This window comes from Cnephaeus nilssonii, assembly GCF_951640355.1.
Source record: "Cnephaeus nilssonii genome assembly, chromosome: 9".
Lineage (NCBI taxonomy): Eukaryota > Metazoa > Chordata > Mammalia > Chiroptera > Vespertilionidae > Cnephaeus > Cnephaeus nilssonii.
The window spans coordinates 52,549,478-52,564,845 of record NC_137080.1 but is presented as its reverse complement, the minus strand read 5'-3'; the positions used below and the strand labels follow the sequence as shown (position 1 = coordinate 52,564,845).

General features: G+C 40.9%; 1 protein-coding gene across 4 annotated transcripts in view; it reads right to left on the bottom strand.

Moving 5' to 3' along the window:
- RNGTT (RNA guanylyltransferase and 5'-phosphatase) overlaps positions 1–15,368 on the bottom strand; it is a 199,905-nt gene that overhangs the window by 134,897 nt on the left and 49,640 nt on the right. For all 4 annotated transcript variants that reach the window (XM_079780364.1, XM_079780361.1, XM_079780363.1 and 1 more), the window contains exon 9: positions 463–598. In XM_079780364.1, the coding sequence (XP_079636490.1) occupies positions 463–598 (136 nt within the window). The remainder of the gene's footprint in view (positions 1–462; positions 599–15,368) is intronic.

Below are 15,368 nucleotides of genomic sequence, written 5' to 3'. Positions count from 1 at the left end.
TTTCAAAATTAAAATGTAAAAGTATAGTAGTTGCTTTAAAAAGCAGTTTCTTAAAACAAGAACTATTAGTCCATATAGCTAAAGAACCAAGGAAAAATTTATTAAGTGGTATCACATAATTAAGATTCAACTGAAAAGTAAAATAATAAAAGTAGTCTTTTTCAACAAAAATGTTTTTTAATCAAGAAGAAAAAAAAAAAAATGAGTTAACTTCGTTCACTTAACTCTCATACCCAAGACAATGATCTAGACAGTAAAGCAAATAAGAGATAAATGGAACTTAGCATCCTAATAAAAACTAGATTCAATTCTATATATGCCAGTTATACCTCAATTTAAAAAAACTTTTAAAAAACTAGATTTGATTAGAAAGTTACTATTTAATTAATAAAAACACACTTTTACTTACAAGAAAGAAAAATGGCAATATTTAATTTTTTTAAATGATAAATTATGACTTACCCCATCCAACAGAGTATTTGATAAATGTATACGGAGATCTTTACGAAATGGGAATTCCAGATTTGAAACATGAAACACTGAATTATCTCTATCAATCATAAAAACTTCATTTGTACCATCAATCAACATCATATACCTGTAAATGAAACATAAAAGGTAACATTAACAGCATAATTCAAGAAATAATAGTTAAATTGTTTTTCCTTAGGCTTATAATAGCTGCATGGAATAATGTTCAATAGATTCCTCCCTATCCCCCATCATTCAGATTAAAGTACCACAAATAACAAATATTCCCTTCTTTTTAAAAAAAATTGGTTTCCTATAAAAAACACATGGTATAGAGAAATCAAAGCTTTTTTTATAGTTTATATACTTTTTATGTTTTTATTGATTTCCGAGAGAGGAAGGGAGAGGAAGAGACAGAAACATCAATGAGGAGAGAGAATCATTGATCGGCTGCCTTCTGCACAGGGATCGAGCCTGCAACCTGGGCATGTGCCCTAACTGGGAATCGAACTGTGACCTCCTGGTTCATGGATCAAAGCTCTGGCTGGGTGAGAAATCAAAGCTTTTAATAGAGACAATGTGACCTTATGAACCACCTTAGAAGAGAATAGTTCTCTAATTTTTATTAGATCTTAAACATCAAAGTTTACAGAACACACAAACACACATATATGCAACTAACTGCATTTTATGTATTACTCTCTCCCCTTTGTAGTACAAAAAAAGAAAGTGATTTGCAAATGGCCAGACCTCTCAAACTATCCAATGTTCTTTCTACCACACTAGTTAGCAAAACAGCCCCTCTCCTTAAATCAAAATTTCAATATAGCCAGATTTCACCATTTCAGGTACAATTCTTATGTATTACTATCAAATTAAAATAAGTTTAAACTCAAGGTCATGAGAATTCTATTAGCCCTTTTCTTCTCTTTAAACTAAATCAATATATGAGGGAATGTATGTACTTTAGAATGCATCATTCTTCAAATGATCAAGTTTATCATAACTGATCCCCACCAGCGGATCATCAAGAATGAAGCTCTACTTCACATCCTACCTAATAAAAGAAAAACATGCAAATTGACCTTACCTTCGCTACGCCCACAGCCAATCAGAGCGAACAAGATGGTGGTTAATTTGCATATGCGGGCGCTGAGCAGCCTGCATCCCAGAAACATCCTCCAGGCCCAGGCCTCTCCTAGCCTGTAGGCCCAAGCTTAGGTCCTGAGTGGCAGGGGTCCCAGAACGCCCCCTGGCCACTCAAAGCCTATGGGTGCAGGCCCCAAGCTGCCTGGCAGGCGGGAACATCTCACCCAGTTTCCACCCTGCCCCCAGCAGCTTGCAAAGGCTCGAGAACAAAGGGGCGGTTTGGGGCCACGCTCCCAGCCAGGCGCCCAGGACCGGGGGCTGGCTGCTGGCCTCTGGGGTGTGCCGAGACCCTGGTGGCCACCACTGCGTGCTGCCCAGGGTCCCTGCATGCCCCGAGCCTGGGGCCCATGGTGGGGCTGGCTGCTGGCCTCGGGGCGTTTGGAGACGGGGATGTTCCCGCCCCACCCCAGAGGCTTTCCAAGCTCCAGCACCAAGTGGTGGTTCGTGTCCACGCCCCCAGCCTAGCGCCCTCCACAGGGGGAGGGCTGCTGGCCTCTGGGGTGTGCATAGACCCTGGCAGCCACCACCAGGTGGCAGGGACACGCCCCTAGCCCAGTGGTCACAACCCAGGGGCTGCATGAGCTGCAGAGGATACACCTTTTTTAAAAAAATATTTTATTGATTTTTTTACAGAGAAGAGGGGAGAGGGATAGACAGTCGCAAATATCAATGAGAGAGAAACATCAATCAGCTGCCTCCTGCACACTCCCCACTGGGGATGTGCCTCCAACCAAGGTACATGCCCTTAACAGGAATCAAACCTGGGACCCTTCAGTCTGCAGGACCACGGTCTATCCACTGAGCCAAACCAGTTTGAGAGTAAATACCTTTTCTGATAACTCATTGACTAAGCTCCCTGTAGGCTGCCACTTGCAGTGTTCTTGGTAATTTGGATTATAAGAATCCAAGAAGGTGATCTAGGGTTTTTCCACCACACTCCTGGAGGAAAAAAAGAAGGTCCCTTGAGGGGTCCCAGATTGGAGAGACTGCAGGCTGGGCTGAGGGACAACCCCCCACCCCCACCCCCCGCGCACGAATTTCGTGCACTGGGCCTCTAGTCATATATAAAAAATAAATTCCAGATGGGTTCAAGCTCAAGAAATTACAGACTGATAGGCAATGCTACCAAATATATAATGGCAAGATTTGGGGGGGGGTGGGGGGAGAATGGAGATCATATCCAGATACCAAACTCTTCAAAGAATGAGAGAAAACGACAGCAAGAAACTAGTAAATTTAAAGGCACAGGCTTCAAGGAAACAATCATTTTAAGTTGTTTTTGTTTGTTATTAAATGAAAGAGTACAAGAATAATCTGGAGGAATTATTGAGAATGGAAAAGAGTGCTAATAGGTCTGTCCAATCTCCTACCCACATGGTGTGTCCAGAAAAAAAAAAAAAAGCAACAACTGCAAGATAGAGCTGAATCAAGTTAATGCCAAGGAATAGAAGAAACATTAAATGAAGAGATGGAAGCTAATATAATACAAGGTAATTTGTGTCCCATAAACAAGTGTTCTACAGAGCAAATAGACATGTTTTGGCTAGGTGAAGAGAAATGAGACAGCTGATTATGGTAAAAGAAGTGTGCAACAACAGGTTGAAGAGCAACAAGGGAGACCAAAGGGGCTACTGGTACATTTTGGGACTGGATTGGAAGCTGTTACTAATGTTTTCAAAATAATTAGTCCCAGCAGGTCCCTGGGGAGGAGGTGGAGAACTCAGGCCATTTCTCCATATTGTAACAGCGATAGCCCTCGTAGATCTAGATTGTGGAGACTCAGATTTGACTAGGAAAAATAAAATAGAATCAGCCTCAGTCTGGACTAAGTCTGCATCTGACAGACTCCTTGACCAGGTCTGGCAGACAACAGGTATACTTAGTTCCCAAACCCTCCTGCACATGCTTTTCAAACACAGCAATTCTCGATGGATAGGGGGAATCTAGGTTCTTAAAAGAAGTTATCCTTGCCTTGAATCATGTTTCAAAAGAATTTAAATCAACATAAGGAAAGGTCAAATAAAAAGCAATTGTGGTATCTTCTGCAATAATAGTATTGAAGACACAATCCATCATATTGTTTAAGGACCTAGACCAGCATCTTGCAAAGCTTAGTATTTACTTTAAAAAGCATGTCATGGCAAAATAAATTAGGGAAATACTTTATCTTTCTTTAAGAAAGTGAAGGAATATTTAAGGTTATAAAAAAACATATAATAAGTCTGTTTATCTTATTTGGCCCAATTTTTACTAACCTTAATCCTGATATATTAATATTTAGCAGAGTAATTGTTCTATATTCACAATTTGAGGAAAGCTGATTTATACTGAAAACTTTAGAATTCAGAAAAAAGAAGTGGTTTGTCTCTTCTGATCATATGATGATGACAGAAATTATATATCCCTTTTTACTGGGTGACCAGAAGCTCAGAATTAAATATAATATTCAAATAGAATGCACATTAAATCCCAGGGTGCTGATATATTTGCTTTACCTGTCATACTTGTTTATTTTCTATTCAGATTTTGACACACTTATTTGACATATATGTGAAAATATCAGACCTTTTTTTTACTTCAAGTGGAATATCAATTAAGTCTTGATATTTTCTCTTAATTACTAAGAGAAAATACTGTAGCTGGTTTTGCTAAGTGGTTAGAGCGTTGGCCTGTGGACTGAAGGTCCCAGGTTCTATTCTGGTCAAGGGCATATACCCTGGTTGCAGGCCAGATCCCCATTCAAGGTGTGTGTAGGGGGTAACCAATGGATGTGTCTCCCTCACATCGAGGTTTCTCTCTGTCTCCACCCCTCCTTTCCACTCTCTCTCTCCAAAAAAACAAACAAAACAAAACAAACAAAAAATGTAAACAATATCCTTGGGTGAAGATTAACCAAAAAAAGAAAGAAAGAAAATACTGTACTTATATACTTACTCGAAAGCAGATTAAAAGGCCAAGGAAGAAAGACCTTTAGTAGATAAAATTCTCTATAAAGGATTGCTCATGGGAAACACTGCTTGCATCTACAGAAATACTAGAGAAATTATCTAGCAGCTGATATTTAAGGATTCTTCTACACATTTAAATTTTCAGGCTTTGGAAAATGTTTCTGAGATATGATATATAATTTGAACTCCAATATTTCCAAAACATGTGTTTTTTTGTTATATGATACCCATGAAAAGTAAGGATCTATTTTTTTAAAAAGTAAGGATCTATTCCATGTTAAAGAAGAAAGGTAAAAATGTGGAAATATTTCCATATCACTTTAAGTCTCTAACAATGGCCAGATTCTTTAAAAAGAGGCAACTATCCCATATACTGTCAGATGCTGACTTAGTATATAACTAACTATACCTTCATACTAAGAGACATGCCATCTATTTCCTATTCTCTAACAGAGATACGTAAGTGTATTATGTTAAGTCCAGAGTTTACTTTCCCTTTGTATCTTCTCTCTCATTAAGAAGTCACTGCCAAATCTCTAATACTTTTATACCAGCTACATTTCCTCTCATTTCTACTCCCAATAGAATTGGCACATAAGTCCCTAAAACCTAATTCTTAAGTTTGTAGAGATCCCAAAATAAACTCAGGTGTACTGAAATGTCTTATAAAGAAAATTCAGTTTGGAGCCACTTCCCCAGATACAATTATAAATCTTCCTGACATGGTCCAGTTTGGTCAGACTCTGTCCCCTACCCACCAACACCTGTCAAACCATATCTTATTCTAAAAACAATGTAAGAACAGCTGACTTGCCAAACTTCCTTCCCCATGAGGGTTATGCACACTGTGCCTTTTACTCTCACTAGCAAACTTTACCTTTGGTAATCTCTTCTGGAAAGTTTATCAATGTCCTCTTTAACCCATTTTTTTTTCTATTTCTTTAAATTTTAAAAAATGTGTTATGTATATTTTTAAAATTTTTTTAATTCAAACTTTTTTAAAATTTTAATTGATTTTAGAGAGAGAGAAACATTAATTTGTTGTTCCACTTATTTATTCACTCACTGGTTGACTCTTCTATGTGCCCTAACCAAGGATCAAACCCACAACCTTGGCATATCAGGACAACACTCTAACCAACTGTGCTATCTGGCCAGGGCTTATCTTTACAATTTTTTAAATGAAAAAAAAATTTTTTTTCTTCCTTCTTACCTCATTCACTTAGTTTCTTAATGAGCCTAAGAAAACTCTGACCAAGGCTAGTGAGAGACACATCTGTATCAAGCAATATTAAAAGTCATGGTTTTTCATGCATCTTGACAAAATAAAGCATGTCAGAATCCTCTTCACAATATCCATAATACTCTCAATCTATCTCTTTCTTATTTTATAAAATCAAATCTGTTTTTCCTAACAGGGTTTTTTTTTAACTAGTCAAAAAGGATTTGTATTTATTTCTTACATTTGTTGCAATTATTGTTTACTTACCAGTGTTAGAATAGCACATTTTATCATTTTTCACAGCAGACATACACAGTAAGTAATTTAGCTACCTTAGGAATTAAACAAGCTTTATAATCTAGGTGGGGAGCCTAGCCACCATTTGGACTAGAAATCTATGGAAATACAACCTAAAGTTGTGTCTAACGTACATAACTTAAGGAACCTCAGAAAAAGACTTCAGATAACTTTAAATATTATTGTTTGCATCACCTCTACAAAAAGGTCAGTATTTGATGATCAAATAATGTAATCCTACATGTAAGCTTTACTTTCAAATAGCTATTGTCTGTTTATATAACACAAATTACAGTTCAATCCTTGAAAAAAAAATTATTTGAAGTAATGCTTTACCTTATTTCACTTTCCCAAAAATTCAAAGAATTCATATTAAGGTCATTCCTATTTTCATATTAACAAATTAAAGAGAACACACACACATACCCCCTAACCTTTTAAAAGAAATTTAATGTTGATGTTAACAATCACTGAAATGAACACACAGTTTTAACATACTCTCTTCATCAAAAACAATCAAAAATTTTATTCAGTATTACGGAAGATTCCAACAGGTATTTTCATTTTGATTTACTGATTCTATAAGCACAGCAATTTTCTTCAAAAGGATTAGCTCTTTTTTAACCTCATATCACATCAATTTAAAGTCATGAAGCAGATGTGATTGAAATTTTTATGGTCTTAAATTCACTTTAAGCTCACAGCTTCATGCTGTTATGTGATCACTTACATAGACACAACAGAAATTAAGCAAACATCATGTATTATTTAATTTTAAATTGCCAAGCCCATTCACTTTCCCACCAATTTAATTATCAAAGTTGTCTAACCAACCTTTAATCTTAGAATGTTAATTGTACATTAAATGGCAGGAAAGAAGCATGCCATTGAACATTTGGACAATCTGACAACATTTAAATGTCTTCTACCTAAACATAGTCATCTTTATTTTATATGTTGTTTATACAGCAAATTTCTACTATGTTCTGTTCATCTAAGTTTTATTTAAGGTTGGTACTTGGTAAACTGTGTCTATGGAAAAATCATCAAAGACTCTAACATTTATTTCAATTTAGGTAACTCATCCATAAGTAAATCTTAAAGACCTAAGGGTATCTACCATTTTAAAAAATTACAAATTCTCCAAGGCTTCTCATTAAAATATCATGTGCTTATTTCTATTAACAGAATTAATAATTTCAAAGTACAGGTGTTTCTGTTTCAAGAAACCCCCTTTAATCAGCAAGACTTAAGAGTCTTGTACAAAGCTTAAAAGTCAACACTATAAAAAGTTTGGTAAGGCATAGGGGCAAGTGTCAGTTTCTACTTTTTTCCCTCCCATTCCACAGAATTAATTATATGTAACAGAGATAATCCTATATAATAAAGAGGCTGGCAAGAAAGCAGTTAGGCATCAATCATGCTGGCAGGGGAATGGTTAGGTGTCAATCAGGCCGGCAGGGGAGCGGTTAGGGGGCTATCAGGCTGGCAGGCAGAGTGGTTAGGGACAATCAGGCAGCCAGGCAGGCAAGTGGTTAGGAGCCAGCAGTCTCGGATTGTGAGAGGGATATCCGAGGGGTCCAAGATTGGAGAGTGTGCAGGCTGGGCTGAGGGACACCTCCCCCACACAGTGCACAAATTTCATGCACCAGGCTTCTAGTCAGTGTATAACAAAATACAGAGCAGATTTATTCTAAACCACCCAACAATAAAAAAAGAAAACAATTTAATTTGCTTATTTTGTTTACTACATGAATTGTCAATGGTAACAATGCCATCATTATGGGCTTTAGGAAGAAAATTCCGGTTTCAGAGACTGTAATTCCAGACTCAATCATGCTTTTATCTAGACCCTTAAAAAACAGGCAGGCAGAATAGAGCTGAAAATCTTAAATATTATGAGATGATTCTAACTGTCCAACTCCTGAGAATATACTTTAACTTCAGAATTACAACTTCCTTATCCCTTTCCAATTTCCCATCCTCCACTGCTCAAAAATTTGTATATGCTTGTGCTAAGCCTATGTATCTGTGCTATTACACCATCTTGTCCTAAAATGCGTATCTTCAAACTCTTACTCCCTTCCATAAAAATCTCTCATACTCCAAATAACATGTCCTATTCAAATCAATCTATCATCCCAAGTTTTCCAAAAATTCTAAATCTATTACACCTCTGGTAGAAGAGAAGCATACAGGGTTGAAGCAAGCAGGAGCCTGAAAATCCAGTTTGAATTTCAAGTTTACTTTGTAATTGAACTGACTTATGGTTAAAATGCAACACACATTAAAAAATAATCTATAGATATAAAAGCCCAGCAACCGGAATGACGGAACAACCGGAACGACTGGTGGCTATTACGCACACTGTGGCAGCCAACCAGCCTGATCCGGTCCCAATCAGCCCCCCGCCTGTGCCAGCCCAGCCCAGCCCCCAATCAACCCCCAACACTCATGCTCAAATTCGTGCACCGGGCCTCTAGTATACTATAAATTCACTTGCCAACATTAGTATTAAAGGTGTTTGTATTACATACCATTAATTATATATTAAGATATAGTAAATAGGAGTGAAGATATTTATAGACAAAAGAGAAGGCACCAACATAGAAAGATATTTTGAGTATACCATTGTGACTAAGAACAGACATTCCAGATAGGCTCTTCCTAGCTGTTGATTTTGCACAAATCACTTGACTTCTCTAAGATCACTTTCTCAACAGAAGTCTCCACCTCCTAAGGGAGTTGGAAGAAATAAATGAAACAGAGTGACATACCTCAATGAGGGGTTGGGGGGACAAGAAAAGACAAACCAAAGGACTTATGACTTACTAGTGGCCTGGTGCACGAAATTCGTGCATTGGGGGGGGGTGTCCCTCACCCCGGCCTGCACCCTCTCCAATCTGGGACCCCTCAGGGGATGTCTGACAGCTTGTTTAGGCCCAATCCCTGTGGGACCCCTCTCACAATCCGGGACCACTGGCTCCTAACCGCTCATCTGCCTGCCTGCCTGATCGCCCCTAACCACTCTGCCTGCCAGCCAGCTCGCCCCCAACTGCCCCCCCTTGCCGGCCTGCTCGCCCCCAACTGCCCCCCCTTGCCGGCCTGATTGCCCCCAACTGCCCCCCCCCCACTGGCCTGATCACCCCCAACTGCCCCCCCTGCTGGCCTGATCACCACCAACTGCCCCCCACTGCCGGCCTGCTCTCCCCCAACTGCCCCCCGCCAGCCTGATCACCCCCAACTGGCCTCCCCTCCTGGCCTGATCACCTCTAACCGCCTCTGCCTCGGCCCCGCCACCACAGCTTTATCCAGAAGGACGTCCAGAAGGTCTCCCGGTCTAATTAGCATATTACCCTTTTATTAGTATAGATATGCATAGTCCATAGACACGGGAAATAAGGTAGTGAAGACGTGGGGGAGAGTGGTGGATAGGGGCTGGGAGGAAGAAGGTAAAGAGGGGGGGATGAAAGATATCTGTAATACTATCAACAACAAAAGATTATATTTTAAAAAAACAAACAAATAAATAAATAAATCAGTACACCCATGTTCATAGCAACATTACTCACAATAACTAAAGTGTGGAAGCAATCCTAGTGTCCATTGAGAGATAAATGAAAAAACAAAATGTGATATATATACCCAATAGTATATTACTCTTCCTTAAAAAGGGAAGAAAGTTCTGACATATTCTACAACATGAATGAACCTTGTATACATATGAAATAAGTCACTCACAAAAAGACAAATACTGTGTGATTTCTCTTCTATGAAGTAGCTAGAGTAGTATAAAATCAGAGAAACAGAAAGTAGAATGGTGGTTGCCAAGGGCTGGAGGAAGAATGAAATAGAGAATTATTGTTGAATGGCTACAGAGTGTTAGTTTTGCAAGATGAAGAGTTCTGGAGATGAATGTCTGCAAGTGCTATGAATGTATTTAATATCACTGAACCATATAGTACTTAAAAATGGTTAAGTATAAACTTTAGGTTATGTATATTTTAACACAAGGAAAGAAATTGGGGAGAAAAATGAGTTAATATATTGAAGGGTACAGGCCCAGTGCATGAAATTCGTGCACAGGGGGGAAGGGGTTGTCCCCCTCAGCCCAGCCTGCACCCTCTCCAATCCAGGACATCCCTCTCACAATCCTGGACTGCTGGCTCCTAATCGCTCACCTGCCTGCCTGCCTGGTCGCCCCTAACTGCCCCCTCGCTGCCAGCCTGGTCACTCCTAACTGCCGCCCCACCAGCCTGGTCACCCTCAATGCCCCCTGCCAGCCTAGCCGCCCCTCACTGCCCCCCCTGCCAGCCTAATCTCCCCCAACTGCCCCCCCTGCTGGCCTAGCCGCCCCTCACTGCCCCCCCTGCCAGCCTAATCGCTCCCAACTGCCCCCATCTGCCAGCCTGGTTGCCCCCAACTGCCCCCTATGCTGGCCTGGTAGCCCCTCACAGCCCCCCCCCCACCTGCCGGCCTGGTTGCCCCACGCAACCTGCTGTTCAGTCATTTGGTCATCCCTCACTAACCCCCTTGCCGGCCTGGCCATAGGCAGCCATCTTGTGAGGGCATGAGGGTTAATTTGCATATTATCTATTTATTATATATTAAACTAGAGGCCCGGTGCACAGATTCATGCACCAGTGTGGCCCCTCGGCCTGGCCTGTGGGGATCTAGCCAAAACCAGCTTTCCAACATCCCCTGAGGGGTCCCAGATTTTGAGAAGGCTCAAAATAGGCCAAGGGACCCCACTGGTGCACGATCAGGGCCGGGGAGAGGCCGCGAGAGGGCTCTAGGGCGTGTCCAGCCCATGTTGCCCAGCCCAATTGGCTGGACCCTAGCAACAAGCTAACCTACCAGTTGGAGCGTCTGCCTCCTAGTGGTCAGTGCGCGTCACAGTGACTGGTCGAACAGTCGAACAAACAGTTGGACACTTAGCATATCAGGCTTTTATTATATACTAGAGGCCCGGTGCACAAAATTTGTGCACTCGGGGGCATGGGGGTCCCTCAGCCCAGCATGTGTCCTCTAGCAGTCTTGGAGCCCTTGGGGGATGTCCAACTGACAGCGGGGAGCAGGCCTACGCCAGCAGTCAGACATGCCTCTTACAGTCCAGGACCCCTCGCTCCTTACCGCCCCCCTTCTCGCTACTCCTTACCACTTGGCTCACTGCTCCTTAATGCTGCCTCAGAGGCGGGAGAGGCTCCCACCACCGCCACTGCACTTGCCAGCCATGAGCCCGGCTTCTGGCTGAGCAGACGTCCCCCTGTGGGAGTGCACTGACCACCAGCGGGCAGCTCCTACATTGAGTATCTACTCCCTAGTGGTCAGTGTTGAGTCATAGTGACCCGTCATTCCACCGTTCAGTCGATTTGCATATTAGCCTTTTATTATATAGGAAGATTATGTCCAAGGCACATAGTAATTACTTAATTAAGGCTGAATATGATTATTAGTAATACTACAACTACTACTTTATGCAATCCAAAAGAGTTGAACTTACTGATAAAATAAACCCTGGATAAGACAGAAAGGATTAGTTTAAAACCCGGTAGGCAGAAAAGAGAACAACCCTTCTGAACAGATAGCAGAAATATATGCGTGAACACAGACATTCTGAATAGTAGAATAATAAACCAGAGGTAATTCCCTGTAAAGATTACCCACAGCCCACAAACTCAACCTTATAAGCATATTTACACAGTAAAAGACAGACAACTACAGTAAGCAGTTAATTTATTTTTCCATGAATCAGTGTAAGCCAAGTAAATTCTGTAAAATCAGAAGCTGCACTATTTGAGTGAGCAATAACTCAAAACAGAGAACTCAAACAATAGAATTTGAATCAGGTGGATCTCTCAATCTGTCTAGGAAACTGTTTCCTAAACACTAGAAAGATAAAAACAAACCTGAGCCTAAAATATTTTAATGTACTGAAACAGCTTCTTAAGATTTACTAACAACAATGATACATATAAATACACAACTTCAAAAGCTATTGGACACAATAGAAAATTATCATGTTTTTGTCCCACAATCTAGCTTATTAAAATAAAAATTAGTAACTGCATAAATTAAATAAAATTATAATTAACTCTATATAAGTTCATATTCCCCTTACCAACACAAAAGAAACATTAATTATTATCGTAACAATAAGAGTTGACTGATAAAGTCCCTTCCTATGGACAAGTTTATACAATCAACAGAGTTTGAGGAAAATGTAAGGTAGAATACCAAAGCATACCTTTCCACTAATGAAAAGAACTGTCAAAAATCAGGACTGACTTTATTTGTTCAGCAATTTGCATCTTGCTAACTGCCACTTCTGTGGGCTTAGAGTATGCTTCCTCCTCCTTTCCACCAATCTACAAAGAATTAGGGAATTACGGAATCATAAAGGGGTGGAAGTTCTTACACAGTCCCACCATACGTAAATGGTGTATACACATACATATGCAATCATACACATTTATCCCACCTCCAGCCCTATAACAATCCTAACAGCACATAAGGCACAAGAAAAACCAGCTAGCCCTAGCCAATTTGGTTCAGTGGATAGAGTGTAGACCTGCAGACTGAAGGGTCCCAAAGTTCAATTTTGGTCAAGGACACATGCCTGGATTGCAGCCTCGATCCCCAGTATGGGGTGTGCAGGAGGCAGCCAATCAATGATTCTCTCTCATCCTGGATGTTTCTATCTCTCTCCCTCCCTTCCTCTCTCAAGTCAATAAAAATATATTAAAACCTGTCAAGCCCTGCCAGTGTGTCTCAGTGGATTGAGCGTCATTCCATGCACCAAGAGGTCACCGGTTCGATTCGCAGTCAGGGCACATGCCTGGGTTGCAGGCTTGATTCCCCAGTAGGGGGCATGCCTTCTGTATCCCTATGAAAAACACTCTCTTACCATACTCCTATAGAGTATTTCAAAAAATACTCTCATCAATGTTTCTATCTCTCCCTTCCTCTCTATCTAAAAATCTATTTTAAACTTGAAGTAAGAAATTTTATTTAAAGCAAGCAACATCTTTTTTCATGTTATTTCTACTAGAACAATGAATATTTTTCATAATTATTTTAGTGAAAGAGACAGACCTAATCTACAAGAAACTTGAAATAATTTTACTTTTAACACATAGTATACTCTCCATAAATAATCCTATATAATAAAAGGCTAATATGCGAATTGACCAAACGGCGGAATGACCGGTCGCTATGATGCGCACTGACCACCAGGGGGCAGACGCTCAACGCAGGAGCTGCCCCCTGGTGGTCAGTGCACTCCCACAGGGGGAGCGCCGCTCAGCCAGAAGCCGGGCTCATGGCTGGCAAGCACAGCGGCAGTGGCGTGAGTCTCTCCCACCTCCGTGGCAGCGCTAAGGATGTCCGACTGCTGGCTTAGGCCTGCTCCCCGCTCCCTAAAGGCTCCCGGACTGCAAGAGGGCCTGGACTGCAAGAGGGCACAGGCCGGGCTGAGGGACCCCTCCCCCCCGAGTGTACGAATTTCGTGCACCGGGCCTCTAGTTTACTATAAAGATCCTCGGTTATTTTAAATTTATAAATAAACTAATAGCACAACTAAGAGTTGTTGTTTTTTTTAAGAAAGATAATTAAAAACATATGGAAGATGCGCAACATGATGATACTTGATTCTATATAATACTGCTTTATGTAAATAGGGAAAATGTGAATAAAATTATACCTAAGTGCACTAAATGTTTTAAATAAGTCTTAATTTCTCCATTTATTAGCACATAATGTTTAATGGATCACACTATTAGAAATTAACTAGTTCCCTTTGTTCGTGTTCTCACAAAAATACCAGGAGAAATTCTAGATGCACCAATCTCAAGAGGTAAATACTAAATACAAGTGGCTAAATACTACAGAGACCACAAAAATAAGTATAGTATGAACTCATAACATTAAAGAAACTGCCAAGGCTAAATCACAGAGTAGACTCAATGCGCAGTTGCTTAAAGTCTACAATTTAAACAGCAATTTTATTTGTCCTAGATGTACAGAGGGGGGCAAAAGTAGGTTTACAGTTGTTCATATGGAAAATAATACAATAATTAATAAATAATAAAACAAGAATATACTGTGTTTCACATATTCAAAACTATAAACCTACTTTTACCCACCCTGTATACTGTGTTTTGTACCTCTAGTCAGTGGTTTACATTTTATCAGGCTAATCTATACTAATAAAAGCCTAGATGGTCGTCACACCCTCACACTGTCACAATCCATCACCAGGATGGGCGGGGCTTAATGCTGCATGCGTGGAGTGGGGGATGGTCCCAGTGGCTGCTCCACAAGACTTCCTCCAGGGTTCCCACAGCCCCGCATGCACCTCAGAGGCGGGACCCCTGGCTCTGGCCTACCTCTTTGGGGCAATCCATCGAGGAGCCCCAGATGGGTAGGCGGGGCCTACCTCTTCGGCGATGGATTGTGGGGCTCCCGCACTGTGAGAGGCCTCAGGCCAGGCTGGGGGACCCCCTCCCAAGTGCACAAATTTCGTGCACCAGGCCACTAGTCTATATATATAAAAGCCTAAGCGACCATCCAACCTGGTAACTATGATGCACAATGACCACCAGGGGGCAGACGCTCAAACACACAGGCATGGAAACATGGAACAGACTGATGAATCTCAGAGGGAAGGGGAGAAGGGGGAGGACGGGAAGAGATTAACCAAAGATCTTATATGCACACTAGAGGCCCGATGCACGGATTCATGCACCGGTGGGGTCCCTCAGCCTGGCCTTCAGGGATCAGGCTGAAACCAGCTCTCTGACATCCCCAGAGGGGTCCTGGATTGCGAGAGGGTGCAGGCCAGGCCAAGGGACCCCACTGGTGCACAAATCTGTGCACCGGGCCTCTAGTATAACACATTAAAAGCTTAAAACCATTCTTAATAATTCATGAAGAAATAAAATTTAGATCTTTTTTTAAATGCAAAAGTATTTTAAAATTAAATTTTCTAAATTGTAAGATGTTACTAAAATAAAATTTGTCCAAGAAAGCTCACCTGGCCTTGGCTGGGTAGCTCAGTTGGTGAGAGTGTCATCCTGATATGCCAAGGTTGCAGGTTTGATCCCCAGTCAGGACACATACAAGCAACCAATGAATGTATAAAATAAGTGGAACAAATTGATGTGTTCGTTCTCTCTCTCTCTCTCTCTCTCTCTCTCTCTCTCTCTCTCTCTCTCCTTCCCTCCATCCATCCCTTCCTCTAAGATCAATAAATAAATAAATATTTTTAAAATAAGAAAGCT